This window comes from Acartia tonsa, chromosome 13, assembly GCF_053477335.1.
Source record: "Acartia tonsa isolate MP-2025a chromosome 13, ASM5347733v1, whole genome shotgun sequence".
NCBI classification, from domain to species: Eukaryota; Metazoa; Arthropoda; class Copepoda; order Calanoida; family Acartiidae; genus Acartia; species Acartia tonsa.
Window position 1 is genome coordinate 45,774,930 of NC_137272.1, and position 22,724 is coordinate 45,797,653.

The 22,724-nt window shown below is 32.2% G+C and overlaps 2 protein-coding genes and 1 long non-coding RNA gene across 3 annotated transcripts in view; 2 read left to right on the forward strand and 1 right to left on the reverse strand.

Moving 5' to 3' along the window:
• Nucleotides 1-22,724, reverse strand: part of LOC145335343 (uncharacterized) — a 91,666-nt gene that overhangs the window by 14,354 nt on the left and 54,588 nt on the right. The gene's annotated exons all lie outside the window — the stretch shown is intronic.
• On the forward strand, nt 6,390-10,445 carry LOC145334860 (uncharacterized). Its single transcript, XR_013885038.1, has 3 exons — nt 6,390-6,770; nt 9,221-9,279; nt 10,373-10,445. It is a non-coding gene; the product is annotated as an uncharacterized LOC145334860 (long non-coding RNA).
• On the forward strand, nt 10,856-16,285 carry LOC145335344 (uncharacterized). The gene is made up of 7 exons (XM_080181080.1): nt 10,856-10,860; nt 11,429-11,479; nt 12,624-12,687; nt 12,916-13,002; nt 13,974-14,089; nt 14,907-14,987; nt 16,208-16,285. The coding sequence occupies exons 1-7, from the start codon at nt 10,856-10,858 to the stop codon at nt 16,257-16,259; spliced, it is 456 nt and encodes a 151-aa protein (XP_080037206.1). The 3' UTR covers nt 16,260-16,285.

Genomic DNA, 22,724 nt, shown 5'->3' on the forward strand with positions numbered 1-22,724 from the left:
ATTACTTCAGAGTGATCTTGATGAAACAGTAAATGCCCATCAAAACTCGGAAACAGAATAAACAGGAAAAATTTCCCTTTTGGCGGTGAATAATGGCTAAACAGTGCACTGGAGGTATTTGATGCATAAGTAAAAAATTATATGCCTTTATAGCTGTAAAACAAAGAAGAATAGATCTATGGCCTTAAACAACTCGGACCACCCCAAAAAGGGCAAAAACTTACTTTAAAAAACATACACAAGGTGTCTGAAAAGTGTGAAAATTTGTAAAATAGGCACATACTATTGTTATTAGTCAGAATCGGTATCCTTGAACCACCCAACAGACCATAATATAGAGTATTGCTGAAATTAGAGAGGTAGTGCAGTTGTATCTTAGTTGTATCTACCTATGTCACTAGATTAAGCTCTCCAATCACACTTACAAATAACACAATACTGTAAACGCTATGATATTATAGAGAATCCTTAGAAATACAAGATAAGCTTAATTTTAAAATATAAGTCAAGAGACATTAATGTTAGCAAGAGACCTGTAAGATCAGGGCCTGCAGGAACATATTTACAATATTTTATTATTTTGGCCAAATTTAGAGGTTGCCATGTTTTGCTAAGTTTCATGACATCCTGTGCCCCCTAGGATGACAAAATAAGGAATTATGTAATGTGTCACAATACTTCTTTTTTAAGTCTATTATTTGTAGCCTTCTGTATTTTACAAAAAAAATGAGATAGAAAATTACCCCCCCCCCCTTCCCTTGCTCTTGAAGTATTTAAGAAAGGTGTGATTAATTTACCATCAAAAAAGGCAAAAAAATATGTCGTACATTCTATAAAGGACAATAAAACTCACCATGAAAACTTTATATTGTATATTTGCTTACAATAACTGATTTACTAAAATTTTACAGTTGCAAAATTGATAAGAAGCACTTCCTATAATAATTGGCGGGACTATAGTTTCTAGAAATGTCTAGGTACTAACTTGATAATTCTTAACATGATTAATTCCTTATCAAAACAAAATTACTTAAATCTGTGGCGCATACAGGTTTTTCCAGGGGAGGGGGGGGGGATGAGTAGGTGGGTAAGTTAAGCACACCTATAATTGGGACAAAATCAAAAAGGGGTGTATTATAGCATTCAAGAGTGCTACTTAATAATTTCCAGGAGATTTGAATACGAAATACTTAGCCCATTGCCACACATTTATCAGTTAGGGGGGGGGGGGTTCTTTTTTACTTAAAAATTTCAAAAGGCTGTCATTTTCTTATTTTTGAAGCTAGAAAAAAACTTTTTTTAAATGTTTATCTTTGTGTAAATTTTGTATTAGAAGTCTCAAACTATAAATTTTGCTGTACTTGGCAGCTGCCATCTGCAACAGTCGGCGGTCAGCAGGAAAACAGCAGCGGATCTTAATGAAATTTTAATATGTTATGCTTTTAAAGGTTTCTGGAGACATGAAGGATCAGGACCTGCAGGATCCTACCTGGAACCAAATATTGACTTGAACACCTATTTTTTTCACTATTTTTACTGAGAAAAAATATTATTGCATGTTACCTGGATGACCTTGCCAGGTTTGCTGGCATCCTGTGCTTGCCAGTATGGAAATATTAAAAAATTAAAACTCTCAGTTATTTTTCATACCAATATTTAAAAAGTCACTCGGTCATAGCCCTCTATCTTTCACACACAGAAAATAAGATAGAAAAAACAAACATTTTCCAGTATGGCTTTGAAACTAATTGATATCCGCTGGATTAGAAACGGTTCTCAAATATACTGAAAAAATCATGAATAGCATCATACTAATCGTTTTACAGACAATTTTCCACGAAAAATAAATAAAACAGTAAAATTAGTAACCTGTTTTTTAGTCCGGGCCTACAGTCCCTCAGGGCAAACAAAACTGGCACTTTAACAGTTATAAATCTATCTCAACCATAACATTTATAAATTAGTAACTACTGCTGCTTCATAACGAAATATATTTCAAAGAAAAAAATCTTCATTATCAATCGCATCTGTAATAGAAAACAACAACATAAATAAATGAAAAAAAAAGCATTAAGAATTATACAAAAATAGTCAAAATGTTAAAATATATCATAAAAAATAAAATTTTAAATTCACAGCTACTGTTTAGATCTTTACTATAACACAACCAAATAACAAATAAAGGAGAAGCGGTCAAACTGGCTGTGTAATAAGAGAAAGAAAGGGAAGGGTATATAGTTTGAAAAAAATATTTTTTTAAAAACAATTGCAACTGCATTTTGAATCAAGTTCTACGATTTAACAATGGTTCAAATTTTCTAATATAAAATTTTTCACGGGCTAATCTTATCCAAGGATTATTACTTTTAAGTTGCTCAAAAGGAACAAATTGTAAATGGCAAGGGTTGTGGCCATTTTGTGAAAAATGTTGTCCTACAGTTTTTACAGAATTTGGTTCAATTGAATTTTTATGTTCTCTAAATCTATCCACTGCTTTACGTCCTGTTTGTCCAATATATTGTGGATGAGATTTACAAGTTCCATTATCTTTAGTACAAGTTATACAATATATAATATTTTCCGAATTACAAGTCAAATTAGATAAAATGGGAATAGTTTCTTTTGTTACAGAAGATACAATGTTGTTAACAAATTTAGGTGAAAATTTACATAACATACAATCATTACCACAATGTTTAAAACCTATCTTATTTCTGGAAGGTCTTTTAGGAACTAAACTTTTTGGCAACTTTGCTCTTATGAGAAATTCTCTCAATTTTTTTGGTTTTGTCCAGCACACCATCGGTGGATCTGGAAAAATCTTTTTTAATAAAGGATTTTGTGTCATGACCTTCCAGAATTTAAACAAAATATTTGAAATATGTGGCAACCGTGGATCATATTGTAAACTAAGAATTGGGTGGTTTACAATTTTTTTCTCTACTTTTTTCAAAGCAGTTGACCTATCAATTACAGAAACACGTTCAAAAGCTTTTAAAATGTAATTTGGTTTGTATCCACGGGTCAAAAGTAATTCTTTTAAAGTATCTAATTGTTTTACAAAATCTAAATTATCACTGCAAATGCGTTTTGATCTCAAAGCTAATGAATAAGGAATATTTTCAGTTATATGACTAGGGTGACAAGAAGATGTAAGCAAATAAGAACATTTTTTGCCAGGTTTAACAAATAAATCAGTTTTAATATAACCATTTTTATCAATTGATATCACAGTGTCTAAAAATTCTACAGATTTGGTCTTGAAATTGTAAGAAGCTTTAAATTTAAGATAAGGATGAAAATTGTTCAAATGTTCAATAAACTTTAAAAGTTGTTGCTCAGTGCCAGTCCAAAAGAAAAAAATATCATCAATATATCGTTTGTAAAGGTGTGGTTTGATGCCTTTCCATGATGTTAGCATCAAACATTCTATGGCACCCATGAATAAACAGGCAAAAGTGGGTGCAACACGCGTGCCCATGGCTGTCCCAATACGTTGTAAGTAATACTTATTATTAAAAACAAGAACATTACATGTTAGCACTAGGGTTAAAAGAGTAATTAAGAAAGTGGTTGGGACACTTTTATCAATTCTTGTTTCTAAAAATTTACCAAATATATTGATTCCCTCGTCTAAGGGAATATTCGTGTACAGACTTGACACATCCAAAGTCACAGGAATAGAACCTGGAGGCTGCGGCCCTTTTAGATTCTCCTGCTCAAAGTTCCTTAGCATATCTGGTGTATCCTCCCAATATGATGGCAAGGATTTAACCAGATGGTTAGAATGAATATCCACGAAATGGCTTGCATTCTCGAAAGTAGTACCACTTGCTGACTCTACTGGCCTGAGGGGAGGTACAGTGGTACCTGGCGGCCATTTCTCAGGAGCCACATGATCTTTAATCAAGCCATACAATCTACCTGGCTTTGGCTCCTCTGTTACAAGCCATGAAGCTATATCGTTGTCTATCCAGCCCTCCTTTTTAGCTTTATTTACTTCCGATTTAAGCTTCTCATGGTCATTAAACTGGATTTGATCCGCCTGATATGTATCCAGCTCTTGAAAATACGGGTGCTCTTGACCATCAGCATCTAAGTGTTTAGCCTTAAGTAAAATCTCCATAGAATCAATAAAATCCGAAGTGTTAAGAACGGAGCAGCCACCTGTCTTATCGTTCGGTTTAATTGTGATTTGGCGGGATTTTTGAAGTTGAATCAAGTCATTCATAGCACGCCTCTCTGATTCAGGCAAATTTGTATGAATTTTGTTTAAATCCGTACCTAGGACGCAAGCCAATGAACCATTTAAAAATGTGTTTAAATCTGCAGAAGGAGCGCTTTTTGGAAAACTAGTCTTAACCTTATGCCACGGCTTTTTACCTTGTGTAGGTTCTATCAAGGTTTTTTCCATGTCGTCCTCCTTGTGAAGATTTTCACGCCATCTCATAGATCTGCCTAGCTTCTGAAAACCAGCGTGAATATCTGTAGTGTTAACAGATTTCGGTGTCATTGCAAAATTTAGGCCACGGTTTAAAAGGTCAGACATTTCTTTAGTTAATTCTATATCACTGTAATTAGTAACCAAAGAGTTCAAGCTTTTATTCTGGTTTTAATCTTACAATTTTTCAATTTAATTCCATATTTAGTGGAATATAGGTTAGTATACAGATAGATAGATAGATAGATAGATAGATAGATAGATAGATAGATAGATAGATAGATAGATAGATAGATAGATAGATAGATAGATAGATAGATAGATAGATAGATAGATAGATAGATAGATAGATAGATAGATAGATAGATAGATAGATAGATAGATAGATAGATAGATAGATAGATAGATAGATAGATAGATAGATAGATAGATAGATAGATAGATAGATAGATAGATAGATAGATAGATAGATAGATAGATAGATAGATAGATAGATAGATAGATAGATAGATAGATAGATAGATAGATAGATAGATAGATAGATAGATAGATAGATAGATAGATAGATAGATAGATAGATAGATAGATAGATAGATAGATAGATAGATAGATAGATAGATAGATAGATAGATAGATAGATAGATAGATAGATAGATAGATAGATAGATAGATAGATAGATAGATAGATAGATAGATAGATAGATAGATAGATAGATAGATAGATAGATAGATAGATAGATAGATAGATAGATAGATAGATAGATAGATAGATAGATAGATAGATAGATAGATAGACAGATAGATAGATAGATAGATAGATAGATAGATAGATAGATAGATAGATAGATAGATAGATAGATAGATAGATAGATAGATAGATAGATAGATAGATAGATAGATAGATAGATAGATAGATAGATAGATAGATTGATAGATAGATAGATAGATAGATAGATAGATATATAGATAGATAGATAGATAGATAGATAGATAGATAGATAGATAGATAGATGGATAGATAGATAGATAGATAGATTGTCGTCGGGGAGGTGATGAGCTCGAATCTCGGTCCGACACTGCATCATAACTAAAGACGTTAAAAATGATTCCTATTGCTGCTATGTCAGGTGCGCGACATAAATAGTTAAAGTAGGTGAAATTCCTTGGCCCATAAACAGGCGCAACTCATTACCATGCACAGTTAAGAATTCTCAGATAAAGATCGTGCAATATAAGGGTTGGTTGTCTGTCCTATTTCTAGCCCCTGCAGGAGGCTCAAACCCTGCATTAGCAATTTCCAAACCATGCAGGGAAATCATTAACATTTACCTAACCTAACATAAAATAACAAAAGCTATTATGAATTCCGAAACGCACTACTTCGTTTTCTTTCCATGGTCTAATGGTTTTTTCGGTTTTAGAATTGTCTAACCGAGCTTAATCAAACTAGAACACTATGTTTGTAAGTCTTTACACTTAAGAACAGTAATCTTATTGCTTTGGACAAGGGACAATTGGCTGTTTATTACACTAGTCCCCAAGGTTAAAGTAACGTTTTATTATTCGTTGGCTTAACAACTTCGGGGACTTTTTGTTTTGGTTGATTGATTCATTAAGTTGAGTGATCAAACGTTTCAACCACTAATTTTAATCTACAGAAGAGGTAACTCTGATATTTATCTTTGGGAATCTACATCATTTTATCGACCATGGTCTTATCCCTTTAGATCCCTGTTCAAAAAGGCGGCGGATCTTTATGAAATTTAAATACATTATGTAGACATGTAAGGAAAGCTTAAGTTTGAAATTTGAGGTCTCTAAGTCAAAAATTGCGGTCACAGGAGCCTTTTAAAGATTTCTGGAGACCTGGAGGATCAGGACCTTCAGGATCATACCTGGAACCTGAAATGGACTTTAACACCTGTATTTCATATGAGAATTTACTACTAGAGGATATTTTAGTATTTTAGTAAGATAAAATGCTTTGTTTAAGTCAAAAAAATATTTTTGCTCTTTACCTGGATCACCCTTCCAGGTTTGCTGGCATCCTGTGCCCGCCAGGATGGAGATATTTAAAAAATTTCAACTCTCAGTTATGTGTCATACCCAAACTTAAAAAGTCACGGAGTTTGGGCTCTTTATCTTTCACACACAGAAAATGGGAAAGAAAAAACCGGATGGGGGGAGCGTTCAACGCCCCCCCCGACCGTTAAGGGTTAATACTTATCTTGTTAATTTTTAATTGTAGGCCTGCAGGAAAAGACGATTATTGTTACGATATCAAAGAATATGATAATTTCAACAAAAAGAAACATTCTCCATTTTTCAGGTTATCAATATACTAAAGTAACAGGATGTCTGTGTGTCTATATGTGTGTCTATCTGTCTGTCTGTATGTATGTATGTCTGTCTGTTACAATATCAAAGAATATGATAATTTCAACAAAAAGAAACATTCTCCGTTTTTCAGGTAATTTTCTAATGTTTTGGGCGTAAGTTTTGAACACGACTGACGGACGGACCTTGATATCTACTTTGCTTAGAAGCCTCGCTTCGATCCTAAAACACAGCAAAAGAAATATAATATGTACAAGTTTATTGGGCTAAAGTGTTCACAAAACTAATAATAAAGATGTATACACACAAATAAGGTTAGGTTACATAGGCTAAAAGTCTTCCCCCCATTTATGATTTAGGGATAAGGTTCAAAAGGTCATAAAGAGAGTTTGAAAATAAAAATAAAAGTAAAGACAAAAAGGATATATGATAAGTGCAGTCAATATTCTCTAAAATGGCTATAACATTTGGAATGATAGTGCAGCTATTACCTTTTATGATACAAATAAGGATTTTAATTGCCAATTATCTGAAAAGTTTATATCCTTGAGCTAAAATTTTTTTTTAATTTTATAACTCTGCCAACCCTAAATCTTCATGCGGTTTTTAATATCTTTGTTATGATTCAATCCACGCATATAACGATTGCTTTAATCGTTTTCCAGGTCCCATAACTGTGCTGCTAGACCTTTATTTTTTAAAAATCGGTTCAGAAATAAGGATTTTAGAAGCTATAGTATTAGAATATTAGTTGTTTGATCCTTATCCTATTGGGGAGTCTGATGGAGGTCAGGACAAAGCCTAAAACCAACCCTAAGACATTTATAAACCTTCCCTTAAAAGTGTAACCAAATTGGAACAGTATTAGCAAGCTGTTTTCGTTATCGGCCGGCCGGAAATCGGCCGACTTCGGCCGGATTCGGCCGATTAACATAATCGGCCCAAATTTTCTTCATGTTAAGTTTAAAAATATCGTATTCGGCTATTCCTCAGCCGATTTAGTCGTCTAAGGTGGCAAAAAAATAGTCCTGGTCGTAATAAATTCAAATCCGTTGATCAATCTAAAATCCGTCCACTGGTTGTCGCGTAACAATGTTTTTAAAGTTGTAGACATGATATTAATTGCATAAAATAGAAGTAAAATTTAAAAATACCGTAGCCGGTTATTCCTTGGCCGATTTAGTCGGCCAAGGTGGCAAAAAAATAGTCCTGGTCGTAATAAATTCAAATCCGTTGACCAATCTAAAATCCGTCCACTAGTTGTCGCGTAACGGGGATTTTAAAGTTGTAGACATGATAATAATTGCATAAAATAGAAGTAAAGTTTAAAAATACCGTAGCCGGTTATTCCTTGGCCGATTTAGTCGGCCAAGGTGGCAAAAAAATAGTCCTGTTCGTAATAAATTCAAATCCGTTGACCAATCTAAAATCCGTCTACTGGTTGTCGCGTAACGATGTTTTTAAAGTTGTAGACATGATAATAATTGCATAAAATAGAAGTAAAATTTAAAAATACCGTAGCCGGTTATTCCTTGGCCGATTTAGTCAGCCAAGGTGGCAAAAAAATAGTCCTGGTCGTAATAAATTTAAATCCGTTGACCAATCTAAAATCAGTCCACTGGTTGTCAGGTAACGATGATTTTAAAGTTGTTATAAATGCTGCGTATATTATAAATATAATAATGTCGTCTTCGAAATGAAAATTTTACTCTAAGAAAATTTTTGAACTACAAATGTGATTTAGATGGACCTTTTACCATAAAATTACTTTTTCATAAACTAACTATTATTTAACTACCTTTTTTAAAGTAGCTGCAACCATTTTCCACCCAAAAAAAATTATTGACTGCACTTAATATATAAGAATAGAAGATACAAGAAAATCACGAAACCTAATTTATGTATTTTATATCAGGGAGGGAGGGGACTAGTCCCCAAAGTTTTATAATATTATTATAATATATTAAGAACTTTGGGGACTTATTGAATTTTTATTGGATTGTTGAGTGTCCAAATGTTTCAACCATTAATTGTAATCTACAGAAGGGGTACTTTTGTGTATCATTAGTGGGTATCTCCATCAATTTATCGGCTATTGTCCCATCCCTTTAGATCCCTGATTTTGAAGATTAATTTACTGACGGACAGACAAAGTAGATAAATCAGTAGCTTTGGGGCTAAAAAAAACTGGTTTTTATATTATAATTGTACATTTTTATACCTGCGGAAAACTGTTTATAACATGATGCTAGTCATAACTTTTCTGTTTGGCTGAGAACTGGTTCTAATCCACCGAATATTAATAGGTTGCCAGGCGATACTGGACAGAATATTCGGATGGATTTCTTGAAATATTATCCCTTCTAAAAGAGGGTGGGGGGGGGGGGCATAGTTAAATTAATATTCTAAAAATACTATTAAAAATCAAATATGTTATTATAGGAGACAATGGATGAATGGAAAAGATGACCCAGATTTACAAAAAGATCCCAAAGATCCAGGTAATGATAGCCGTTTACAAAATCATACTAGACACATATATTCTTTAGTTAAATGGAGATAGGACAACTCTTGGACTTTAGGTGCATCTTTTCTATTTGGCTATTTCTTTAAACTTTTGGTATTAGCACAAAAAGATTTCGAGGATCCAGGTATTGAGAGCCGTTTACAAGATCTTATTGGATATACATACATTTAGCTTCTTTGGAGGGGGGGGGGATATAGGGATTGAACAATGGGTCTAAAACTAATTTTTTATTGTCTTTGACTTTGGGTACTAGCACATAAAAAATCCTAAGGGTCCAGGTAATGATAACCGTTTACACGATCTTACTGGACATACATGCATTAGGCTTATTTTGGGGGATATAGGGATGGAACAATGGATTTAAAATTCATTATTTTGGTTGTTATTTTGGTACTAGCACAATAAGATCCAGGTCCAGGTAAGGATAGCCGTTTCCAAGATCTTACTGGACTGGACATACAAACAAACATACCTACATCCAGCTACTTTAGCTTATTAAGGGTTAAAGAAATGAGACAATGGATCTAAAATTCATTATTTTGATTGTCTTGGACTTTGGGTACTAGAACTAATGTATCTTTAATTATTTTTGGCTTTTTTAAAGACTTTGGGTACTAACACAAAAAGATCCTAGGGTAATGATAGCCTAGATCTAACTGGACAGGCAATACACATGAACATACATCATGTTAATGATTTGTGCCTGTTTTTGGGCCAAGACATTTATTTCTCTTACTCATACTATTAATGCCATATATGCATCTGACATTGCAGTACAACGATTAACATCTTTAGTTATGAGACGTTAAAGTCTAGAGTTTTGTTTTAACTTTTCACCTCCCAATTGTAGCAATTATACTACAGTAATGGGCCTTTTTTAACCTATCCTAACCTAACTTAACTATTTTCAGTAACACAGATGGGTCTACACCAACAAAATGGATATGTTTTAACCTATCCTAAATATTTTCAGTAACCCAGACATTATTGAAAAACGGCCAGGCAGGTTCTACACCAACAAAATTGATCTGTTTTAACCTATCCTAACCTAACCTAACTATTTTCAGTAACCCAGACCTTATTGAAAAACGGCCAGGCAGGTTCTACACCAACAAAATGGAGGCGTAACCATACAAACAGGAAATTCATTCAATTAAATCTTTTAGTATGGGTTAGAACCGGTTCTGATCCATGCTGAAAAATCATGTATTGCATTGTATCTACTATACTTCTAAGGTTTAAATAACATTGTCATAAATTTATCCTCAGAATTATTTATAACTTATTGTGAAAGAACACTTGATTTGAAATTGATAGGACATACAGAAGGACATTTTTAATTAAAGAGCAGCTTCGCTACTATGTATAAATACATCTTTATTCTGCCTCACTCATTTGATAAAATAAGTACTCAGGGAGGGAGGGGACATTGGCCTGTTTATTTATCTAGTCACCAAAGATTTATGATAATTTTTTATTTTAACTTTGGCGACTTTGAATTTTAATGCTTTTATCATTAAGTATCGATTTGTTTCAACCACTATCTAAAGATGGGGTAATTTTATGCATCATCATTTTGGATGTACATCAATATTTATTGGCCATTACCTTATCCCTCTCAGAGAGGGAGGGGACATTGGACTATACACTAGTCCCCAAAGTTTTATAATAACGCTTTCTTATTCATTTGCTTAACAATATGGATACATTAATTGGACTTTGATTGGTTGGTGCATTAAACTGAGTGTCCAAACGTTTCAACTACTAATTATAATATATAGAAGGAGTAAGATCTATGATAATTACTCTAATTGAATTATTCTAAACGTTTCATTGATTAGAGAAAAACACTAGAAAGGGAAGGGATTAACGTATTTCCCTATCCCAATGACCTTGTGCTGACTTCTAATTGGGTCTTTGAAATGAACTAATTGTGTCGGAAATTTGAACATAGCCAAGTAGCAGATAAGAGTTTGCTTGCAGACGAAAAAAGTCAATGGAAAAGAGAGGGAAGGTAGCTATCTGTATATAAATCTATACTAAAGATCTGATTTCCAATGATTGGGATGTATATCAATATATCGGCCATTGTCCTACCAATTGAATGAATTTATTTGCTCTAGTCCTGAAAGCCTACAGACCAACAACACTTGTCTGCTGGAGTCTAATTTCAGGTAAAAAAAAAACAATCCTTATAATAAAGTAACAGGATGTCCATCCGTCTGTATGTTTGTCTGTGTGTACCGAAGATCTAGAAAACAATACCCCCCCAAAAAAAAAAAAAATTTATATATATAAAAAAATATTTTTGAAAATAAAATTAAAAATGCGGGGTTTAATTTCTCCTCCCCCCCCCCCTTCCAAGTGCCCGTAGAGGCTAGATATATAATACATGGATATTGCGACACAGGAATATGCAGCTTCAATTTAGGTTGCTAATATAATCCTCAGAACTTGGTCCTTTATAGTCTTGAGAAGGAATTTTTTGTATGGGGGGGGGGGGGTTGTTAGGTTGTGTTACGTTACATATTTCGAAAACTGTGTTTTTTAAAGGAATTTTTTTTTCTATTTTAGCAATAGCGTCTACAGGTATGAAAATAAAGTAAAATTACTGTATATTAGAATCAGTGGAGTTCAGAAGGGGGGGGGGGGTTGTATAGGTGTTTAAACAGCCCATCCCCCTATAAAATTGAAATTAAAAAGGCTTGTCTTCCCCTTTTCACACCCCTTTGTTGAATCTCAGAGCACGCCACTGATTAGAATAGAAATAATTCATCTTTTAGATAAAACTCAGGGACAATAGAATGATATTCTGACAAACAACTCTAAAGAAAAATTTCCTCACAAACCCCTTCCCCTTTTCCTCCCCTTTTTTCCCACCCCTCTTCAGTTACATGACAAAAACAAAATATACCACCAGATACTTTATAAGGTGATTTTTTTGTAGAATTGTTGGTTAGAATAGCTACCCCAGGATAAAACTATAATCTTAGACAACTTATAGTTTATTTTGCAGTTTATATATACACTATTATTAGACATACAATTAAAATTACCTAAATTTATACTTATAATCGAAAAAATCTTGTGCACACCCTTTATGAAACAGCATATAGTGCCTAATAAAAAATTACGTTATACAATACAAATGACTAATAATAGGCCAGGATACATTGTAATTGGCCAATGGTAAATTGTATACTGGCCTTTCATTGGTCATTTATATTGTATGACGTCATTTTTTATTGGACACTACACGTTGTTTCACCCTTCAACTAGAAAACATCAATAAATGTTAATTATAATATTTTGTCCTAGTTTAAGCGATGAAGAATCAGGACGGGGTGAAGGTACCAGCTCCCCATTAGCCTCCAAAGAAAAGGTAATACAGAATTGTCCTAGAAATTTTAAACTTTGCATAGCTTAAAACAAAAAAACTATAATCTTTACCAAAAGTCCTTATGTCTTCATGCTGATATTTTAGATATTTTAAAATCACTTTTTTGAATGATATGATTGAATGCAAAATATTGAAGACGCATACAAAGACAGTTTTTCGCGGGTAGTAACATTATGTTTAGTTGGCCCTGATTTAATTATTAAATTTTAGGCAAGAAATTTATGGAAGAAAGCCGCAATTCAAGCTTCCCCACCCCATAGTCCAACAGCAGACAAAACACCAGCAAAAAAGCAACAGGTATTCTTTCTTTTCAATTTATTAAAGTAGAATGTTGTCTTTCCATCTGTCTGTCTATATGTCTATCTATCTGTCTGTCTATCCGTCTGTATATCTGATCCTTTGATCTGTCTATCTGTCCATCCCATAGTCCAATTCAACAATTAATCACAGTAGAAAATTGTCTGTCTATACGTCTGGATGCAGCTTAGCATAAAAAAAAAGAAAAAAACTAACCTACATAGTGAAGGACAACAGAGGTGTATTCTTAATAAAAATTTGCCCCATTAATCGCTTAGTGGGACAAAATCATATGTTAATAACCCTTCTATGATTTTGATTAATTTTGTAGATTTTTAATGTGATTTTGGTGGATTTTTCACGAAAACAATTTTGCCCCACTACGCGATTAGTGGGGCAATTTTTTTAAGAATCCACCTCAAATATCTTTGTCTGTCTATTATGTTTATATAAAATTATCTATAGTGAAGGACATGTATATGTCTTTATCTTTCCATAATCTCTGAACTGACAAACATAGTGATGGACAACAGATAAATGTTTGTCTTTCGGTTATGTTAATTATGCAAAATCAATGTCAAAATTAAAATTTGTTATTGAGTGCTCAAATCAATTAGCCCCACTTTTAAGGAATATGAATATTCCCCTGTTTGTATGAAGAATCTAAATTTATGTTCTTTACTAAGAATCTCTCGTGAAAATAATAGCGTAATCTATTTGTAGTTGAGTTCAGCATGATTTGAACTGACAACAAATAGTGATGGACAACAAATAAATGTTTGTTTTCCATTAAATTGATATGAAATTGAATATATGTCCATCTATAATGTGTTACGTTACTAATTGCTCAAATCAAATAGTCCAACTTTTATAGGATTATGAATATTCCCTTGCCTGTACGAATTTTCTAAATTTATGAAAAATCATCTGTCCATCTGTAATGTCCATCCATAGTGTCCATCTGTTTGTAGTTGAGTTCTGCGTGGACTGAACTGACCAACATAGTGACGGAGGACAGATATTTGGAGGAACAAAGAAAAGAAATTATTGGAGACGAGTGGAGAAAAATATCCAGAATTTTGGACAGGTAGTAATTTTGTAATCGGACAAAGTGTCTCAATATTTAGCCATAAGACGTTATAAAAATGAGGGAGATGAGAGGAGAAGTGGGAAAGAAAATCCCTAAAAAAGAGATTGATAATCAGTCATTTTAATGATGTCACATGGCTTATTTTTTTGACACTTTGTCCAGTTACGGTAAAATTTGAAGTTCAGATTTTCCAAACTAAAAAGGCTTCCCTGAAAATTTGAATTCTTACAGGACATGGGAGAGGACATGGGCTGTTTATAGCACTAGTTTAACATATATAAACAACTTTGGGGATTTTTTATTAATTGGTTCATTAAGTTGAGTGTCTAAACGTTTCTACCACTAACTTTCATATACAGAATGGGTAATATTGTGTATCATCATTGGAGATGTACATCAAATTTATCGGCTATTGTATTATTCCTTTAGATCCCTGTATCTTTTTGATAATTAACCAAAAAAAATTTGATGAAAATTATATTTCTTACATTTTTACAAGTCGTTTTAGAGATCGTACTGTACCTAATATTTGTATTTTCAAATATATTTAGTTTTATTAATTGATAACTAGCGGCTACACGTCCATAAAAGCCTCTATTTTTCGGTTTCCGTTAAAAACGAAAAAGTAAATTATTTGGGGGTGTTATTTTTCTATGGCCGATTTCTTTGGTAGGATGGAAAGAAAGATACTCTTCCCTAAATGATGTTATAACTTTACTGGACCATTGCTTAGAGATCTTTAGTTACAGACACAGACAGACTGACAGACATCCTGTTACTTTTATATTAAGTATTAACATCATAATTATTTCAGATTCCTGTTAATTATATTTGTGATTTTATCCTTGATAAATACTGTCTGGTGCATTTTTACCTCTCCCCACTTTCCCCCAGGGTAAGAATTTGTTTTCTTGTATTCATTCGAATCCGGTGGATAGGAACCGGTTCTCATCCATACGAAAAAACTATGTCTAGCATCGTATTATATCCAGCTTTCTACGAATATAAAAATGTACAATAATAAGATTAAAACCAGTTTTTTTAGCCCGTGACTTCGGCACCTCGGGGCTAAAAAAACTGGTTTTTATCTAATAATTGTACATTCTATATCTGCGGAAAGCCGTTTATAATACGATACGAGAAATAACTATTATTGTATTTAGTGAGAGAATGTTGCTATTCTCTCAATCAAAATAAATAATAAACTTCCACCTACTTCACCCCCAAAGGGGGACAACAGTAGAGGAAAGTTTGATCACATGACCAAAAATTGGTGAATATTTAGAATATCCTTTACAGTATTAATCAATATTACGAAAATATGATAAATAACTATTCTTGTATTCATTTGAAACCAATTAATATCCGGTAGATTAGAACTGGTTGTCAGCCATACAAAAAAAATTATGTCTAGCATCATATTATATTCATTTTTCTACAATCAAAAGATTAGAACCAGTTTTTTAGCCCATGCCTTCTGCATATCAGGGCTAAAGAAACTGGTTTTAATCTTATACTTGTACATTTTATATCCCCGGAAAGCTGTTTATTATACAAAGCGAGAAATAACTATTTAAAGTGAAGCTTCTCTTTAATATAATTAGGGTAGGTTCGTCCGTATTTCCGTATAAAATTAAGTTTTATAATAGCATTTCCTTATTAGTTGGATTAACAACTTTGTGAACTTTAATAGAGTTTTGACATTATGTTGAGTGTCCAATTTAAGTTCAACCACTTATTGTAAGAAGAGGTAATTTTTTGTATCATTATTTGGGCTGTACATCAATTTATCTGCCATTGTCTTATCCTTCTCAGGAAGGGAGGGAACATTGGGCTGTTTATTACCCAATACCCAAGTCCCAAAAGTTTTATGATAACGGTTTTCTTTTTCGTTGGCTTAAAAAACTTTGGGGACTTTTATTGAATTTTGATTAGTTGGTTCATTTTGTGTCCAAACGTTTCACCCACTAATTGTAACCTAAAATATTTATTGTACAAGTCGTCAAAATTTTATAATAACATGTTCTCATTCTCTTTGGCTTAACAACTTTGGGGATTTTGATTGGTTTATTAGGTGTCCAAACGTTTCAACCACTTATTTTAATAATCTTTCAGAGATGCCGAAGATGATGACGTGCTTCTTGACAATAGAACTATAGAAGAATAATTTTGAATATCATCATTGGGGATTGTTTATGCAGAATCTTCCATTCAAAATCATACTTTTTAAAAGCTGTAATATGAAAATGTCTTTAATAACGTTTTCTTATTCGATAGCTTAACAACTTTGTGGACTTTTAATCAATTTAATGAGTTGATTCATTAAGTTGAGTGTCCAAACGATGCACACAATAATTGTAATCTACAGAATAGGGAATTTCGATTACCATGATTGGGGATGTACATTAATTTATTGGCCATTTTCTTATCCCTTTAAATCCCTGACTCCTAGGCTAGGCTTTATAGGAATTGATTTATTTTTCCTAAGACAAAATTTTACAATGTTTGTTGTTTTAGTTAATTTTTTAAGCCATATCAAAATTTGGTAGCGGGACAAAGTGTCTCAAATATCAGCCATGTGACGTCATAAAAATAAGAGAGATGAGAGGGGAAGTGGGAAAGAAAACCCCTACAAAAAGAAATGGATGATCCCTCATTTTTATGACGTCACATGGCTGTTTTTTAGACACTTTGTAAAGTTACCATGAAAGGCATTTTTCGTGAAATAGGGTGATTTCCCTCAAAGCGCTTAGTCGAGCACAGAACATAAATTACCCCCACGGGCAACCCCCCTCTTTATTTTGAACAATTACTAAATAAACTGGGCACTTACTTTAAGAGAAAGCACGAAAATATAATTTTTAAGAGCTTGATTAAATTAGGAATTTTTAACTTTTCTAAATTGTAATTTAATTTTTAAAATCTTGATTTAAGGACTTTTTAAATATTAGATACCAAAGAAAAGACTGTTATTTTACCAGTCATGCTTGTAAAATATACACACACAAAAAATCAGCATCAAATATTTTTACATAAAATTAAATGATATTAAAATGTCAGATTGAAAAGATTTAAATTTAAGTTTGAAAATACGGAAAGTGTCATGTGCGACGTCATAAAAATACGTCTAAAGCCTCTTTTTTTTTATTGGTTTCCTTTCCCACTTCTCCTCTCATCCTTCCTTTTTAGACGTATTTTATGACGTCATACATGATACACCTGATTCCAAAACTAATCACCAAAATGAAACTATATAAAGCATATGGTAACCATATATTATAAGTTCTTCTTGCTACATATTGTACAATTATACATCATAAATAATACAAATAATACTCATTTTACATTTAATATTTTATAATTTAATAATTTTTTTGACAAAAGTGTTGTTTGGTGTAGCTGGACAAAGTATCTCAAAAATCAGCCATGTGAAGTCATAAGTGAGTGATTATCCATCTCATTTTAATTTTAGGGGTTTTCTATTCCAATTCTCCTCTCATCTTCCTCATTTTTATGACGTCACGTGGCTGATTTTTTAGGCTACTGTTTTGTGCATTTTTTTTTAATTTCTCTATGTTTTTTACATTGATTTTTAAGCTTAATTATTTCAATGCAAATAAACTGAGTAATAATGGATATATAATACATGGATATTGTGAGAGATTCTCCCATCCCTTGACAATGGAGGAACTTATTGATCAATATTTGAGGACTATATTAGCAACAAAAAATCCACCTGTCACAATATCCACGTATTCTATATCCATTTTAGTAATAATTCTGTTGATAATTTTTACTTTTGGCTGCCACATAGCATTTGATTACCTAAACTTAAAATTTAATTATTGAAAGAAATGGATATAGCATACGTGGGTATTGTGACAGGGGAAGTTTAATTGTCAATTTAGATTGCTAATATTTACCCCATTTATTGATCAATACGTTTCCTTCATGGTCAGGGGGAGGGGATAAGGAAAAGTGTAGGGAGGGGGGGATGAGGGGTGAAGCGGAAAGGTGTCTAAAATACGATGAATAACTATTATTTATTGATATATTTACATAAGCTTATAATTTGAGAGGTTATGAGGTATTTTAAAATAAAGTATACAAATTTAATTATTGTATTATAACTGTATATACAGGGTGTTTCAATAGAAATGTTATTTTTAAAAACTTAATTATGCATAGAAACAAAAACAATTATGTAAAATTCTTTATATATAAATAAAAACCTTTTCTGGTGCATTTATGTTTCAAATATTCAAAAATGATTATTTCAATAAAATATGCCTCAAAAAACCTATTTTTCCAAAGGCCTTATTTTTGATGGTTTATGGGTTTGAAGGTTGTTCAAAAAAGAGCACATTTTAAAAAATCAAATTGCGCAGCTTGTGGTAATAGTACAAAAATGTTGTGCATACCATTAGAATCGTTATTAAGTCTAGTTTTTGGATATATAAGAATCATTTCTGTGCTACTTATATTATAGGAGCTACGTGGTAATATGTTCCAACTTTTCAATAATTTGTTAAATAATCTTATTTCTCGTATTCAATTGAATCCGGTAGATAGGAACCGGTTCTCATCCATATGAAAAAATTATGTCTAGCATCATATTATATCAAGCTTTCTATGAATTCTATATCCGCGGAAAGCTGTTCAAAATAAGATGCGAGAAATAACTATTAAATATTTGAGACATGAATGTACAAGAACAGGTTTTCCAAATATATAAAGCATTTTATAAAATTGTTTTTTGTTTCTATGCCTAATTAAGTTTTTTAAAATTAACATTTCTCTTGAAACACCCTGTAGTATAAAATGTTATCTTGTAAAGATCTGTACATTATAGTGCTGAAATAAATTTAAAGAAACTTGATGTTTTTGCTTTAAAAGTACAGCGCTCTATTCTACAAAATTTGTTGATTAGTTCTCTGGGATTAATGCAAATATATTCTAAACCTTTGTTTTGTCTATCTGTCTGTTGCTTTACAATTATACTAATTGCTTCCCCCCTATCCTGTAAGAGAGGGCGGAGAGGTAAGAAAATAGCTTAAAACCTTACACAAAAAGGTACAACCAATTTGGATCAATTTTCCGACATATTAAACTTCAGACAAAAAACATTGAATAATGGGATAAGTATGCTCATTGCTTGGCTGCTATAAGAGATAGGCTTCCAAGATTCTCCTGACCAATGAGATGCCAATCTACAACAAAAGCTGTATCTAATCTGTTGGGCTTTATTTATATATTCAATAATAGCGGCTACGCCCTCTCTTTGTAGTACACTAACAGGATGTTTGTCTGTCTGTTTGACAAACAGTGTGTGTACCAAAGGATCTCGCTAACCGCTATGGTTCTCCTTTACAGGGTAGCTTCTTACATGTCCTGGGAAGGTTTAGAACAATAACCACGTCCCCCCCCCCTGAAAAAAATGCTTAAACTTAAATTAAAATGGTGGGGGTTGGTCATCCCCCTCCCAAAAAAATTTCATTTAAATCTAAATTACAAAATCTAATTCAACTCCCCCTTTCTAAAGTGCCCCTAGAGGCTGAATATCTAAATAAAGCAGCTACCTATGGACAAGATTGTCAGTGGTAATATTAATTATGTCAAATATACATGATGAAAAAAAATGTGCAACCTGCTTATAAAATCACGCAACTTCAAACCCTCCAAATATAAAGTTTAATGTTATAAAGTAGAAATATAAGCCATTCTGTTTAAGAAAAGCTATTAAATGAAAACGATTTGTAGAACTATAATCCCTAAAATCTCTATTAATTAAAACCACTTGCAAACAAAATGAATTATAGAGTAGTGGAAGTCATAAATATAAAAAAAAAGATATTTTTAAGCTCATATTTTTCCCTAATATACATATTATATAATACATTATCATTAAAAAATTACAGTATATACAAATCTTTCTGGAATATAAGTAGAGTTTGTATTAAAGAATAATGCACTTTTTGCGATTTCTTATTGATTTGGAAATTTTTTCAACCTCTATAGTTTGTAGGTTATCATCTTCAATTAGATTGAGAGCTTCTTTAGGTTGTTTCACCTCTTTAGTTATGTATTCATGTAGGTTATCATCCTGTATTAGATTAAGAGCTTCTTTAGATTGACTAAATGTATCTATTTTCCCATCATGAACAACTATTGCAAACTTTGCTTGTGATTCCCAGATTGCATCTCTGCTACGTGCTTCACATCTATTTCTGACCTTCTTACTCCATTTAACCTTGATGCTAGTCTCATTATCTGAAAAATTTAAAGTATTCCCATTTCCCCAAGCTGCAAATTCATGTTTTTGATCAACATTTTCATCAGCAAATACAATAATATTCCCTTCTTCATTGAAATAAAATTCTGAAAATTCATTGATATTGATATAATTAATATGTCTTGGCTTGTTTACTAGATCTTTAATTTCAAGCTCATCATGGTAGCTCCAAGATATTTCATCATATTTTCTAGAAATATTTCTCTTCAATTCTTCATAAAACTCTTTGTTTTCTAATTTGATATTCTCGCCAACTTGATTATTTCTTTCTTCTCTAGTTAAACTAAGAAATTTCTTTGTATTCGCCTCTTTCATAATATTCTTAGAAATTCTTGTGTAAGTTACAATCACAATACTCTCATCCTGGTCCAATAGTTTGTACTTATCTAATATTGCCATAGTAATGGCACTAATATCATGTTTATCTTTGTTGTGATAGTGATGACAATCTATAGCTTTTCTTTCAGCATAAATAAAGCCATGTAAATTTTTATCTTGAATTGCTCCAAATTTGTTTCCTTCAGGAACTTTCTGTCTTGAAATGAAAATCGCAAATGACATTGCTCTAAGTATCATATTTCTTATATTTCTTATAAAGGCAATATTATATCCTTCTTCTGTAATATCATCAATTATGATAATGTTCCTTGCCTGAGCACCCTGAAATTCATAGAAATTTGTTACTAATATTCCTTCAGGTTTGTTCATATATGCTTTGCAGTCTGACACAACTGGTCTAGTTGAGGAAAAGTGTTTGTTTAACAAATCAAACATTGAGTTGTAATATAAATTTGTTAATACAACTACACCTTCTTGTGGTTGAAGTAAGAAATATTTTTCTACTGCAGCAATGGCTAATAAGCCAGGTAATATATTATGAATATTATGATAGTAATATATATGGCTACCAATGACATTATTGTCAGGAAGCTTAAAAGGTGTTTTTGAATTTAAAGCTTCAGAAAACTTGTGTATTAGTTGGCTGTTTCGCAAATTTTTGGTAAGATTAAAACATAGAGCAGAGTGATTCTTTATCATAGTTTCTATCCACACTGATCTACCTTTCATATAGCCATTATTTACTTTCATAGTCATGCAAATTGTTTTCACAGAGCCAGGAAATTTACACTTTCCAATTATCATTTCATCAATAAATAGGTGATCACAAAGATTATCTCTAAAGAATTGATTTATTGAATACATTATTTCTTCAGGTTTTTGGAATAAATCTAATTTACAATTTAGATCTCTAATAGTAAAAACTCTTACATTAGGATAAGATTCAAACTCCACCTTAGCCATTTCATCCATAAAAGATATTGGGTTTGTATAACAGTCTTCTTCACCATAATATGTTAATGCTGTTAAATCAATGTAAAATATTTTATCTTTAAGATTGTTAGTGGCACACTTTTTTGCTCTTTCTTTCAAGACATATGTTTTTCCTGTACCATAGTCACCATCTATGATAAGGAACTTTGATGTTGAGTTTACTGCTTGCAGTTGTTCATTGTTGAGCATGTAAACAGGAACATTATCATCTATTGATATTCCATCAGACTTTCCTGTCAATGCTTTCTCAACTTCTTTGCTAATGGTTAATGGATCAGATATCAATTGATTAAATCTACTTGACTCTTTTATAGAAATGTGGTATATCAGTTCAGAAACTAGATCCTCATATACTGTTTGATCATGATTATCAGATGTAACAAGTTTGTGGTCAAATATCTGATTCAACCAAGGTGTTGCATCATCAACATCTTGTATAATAAATTGCTGACAGTTGACACAGGGAACTGTGGTTCCTTCATGAATAGTCAAATAAGGAACACACGCAGCCCTAACAAACATCCAATCATTGGAAAGCATTCCTCCAAATAATTTCTGCATGAAAGAAAAGTGCTGTTTTGTTTGATCTGAAGCATCTTTAAGTAGTTTGAGTTTATCTCCTTGCTCTTTAGGTCCAAGTTTAACCTCTATATTGATAATAACATTATGCTTAGGAATTATCATGATAGTGTCCCATTCAGTCTTTTTTTCTTGAAGGCTAAAATTATAAAACTGATATTTGTAAAAGTTTCTTAATTTATCATCAGGGATCTTGTACAGGAATGTATTTTCAATTGTATAATGATATTCTTTGGCATACTTTTTTCTTTTAGGACTTGGACTAGAAGAACACTGATCTTGGTTAGAGCTGTCAGTTATAATATTCTGGAAATCAGATTGATTGTTCTCTACAACTTTTTCCTGTTGCTTTGATTCATTATTGAAACGTTTTCTGTCTACCTGACTTTTTAACACCTAGAATAAATTAAGCTAATATTTCACATATTT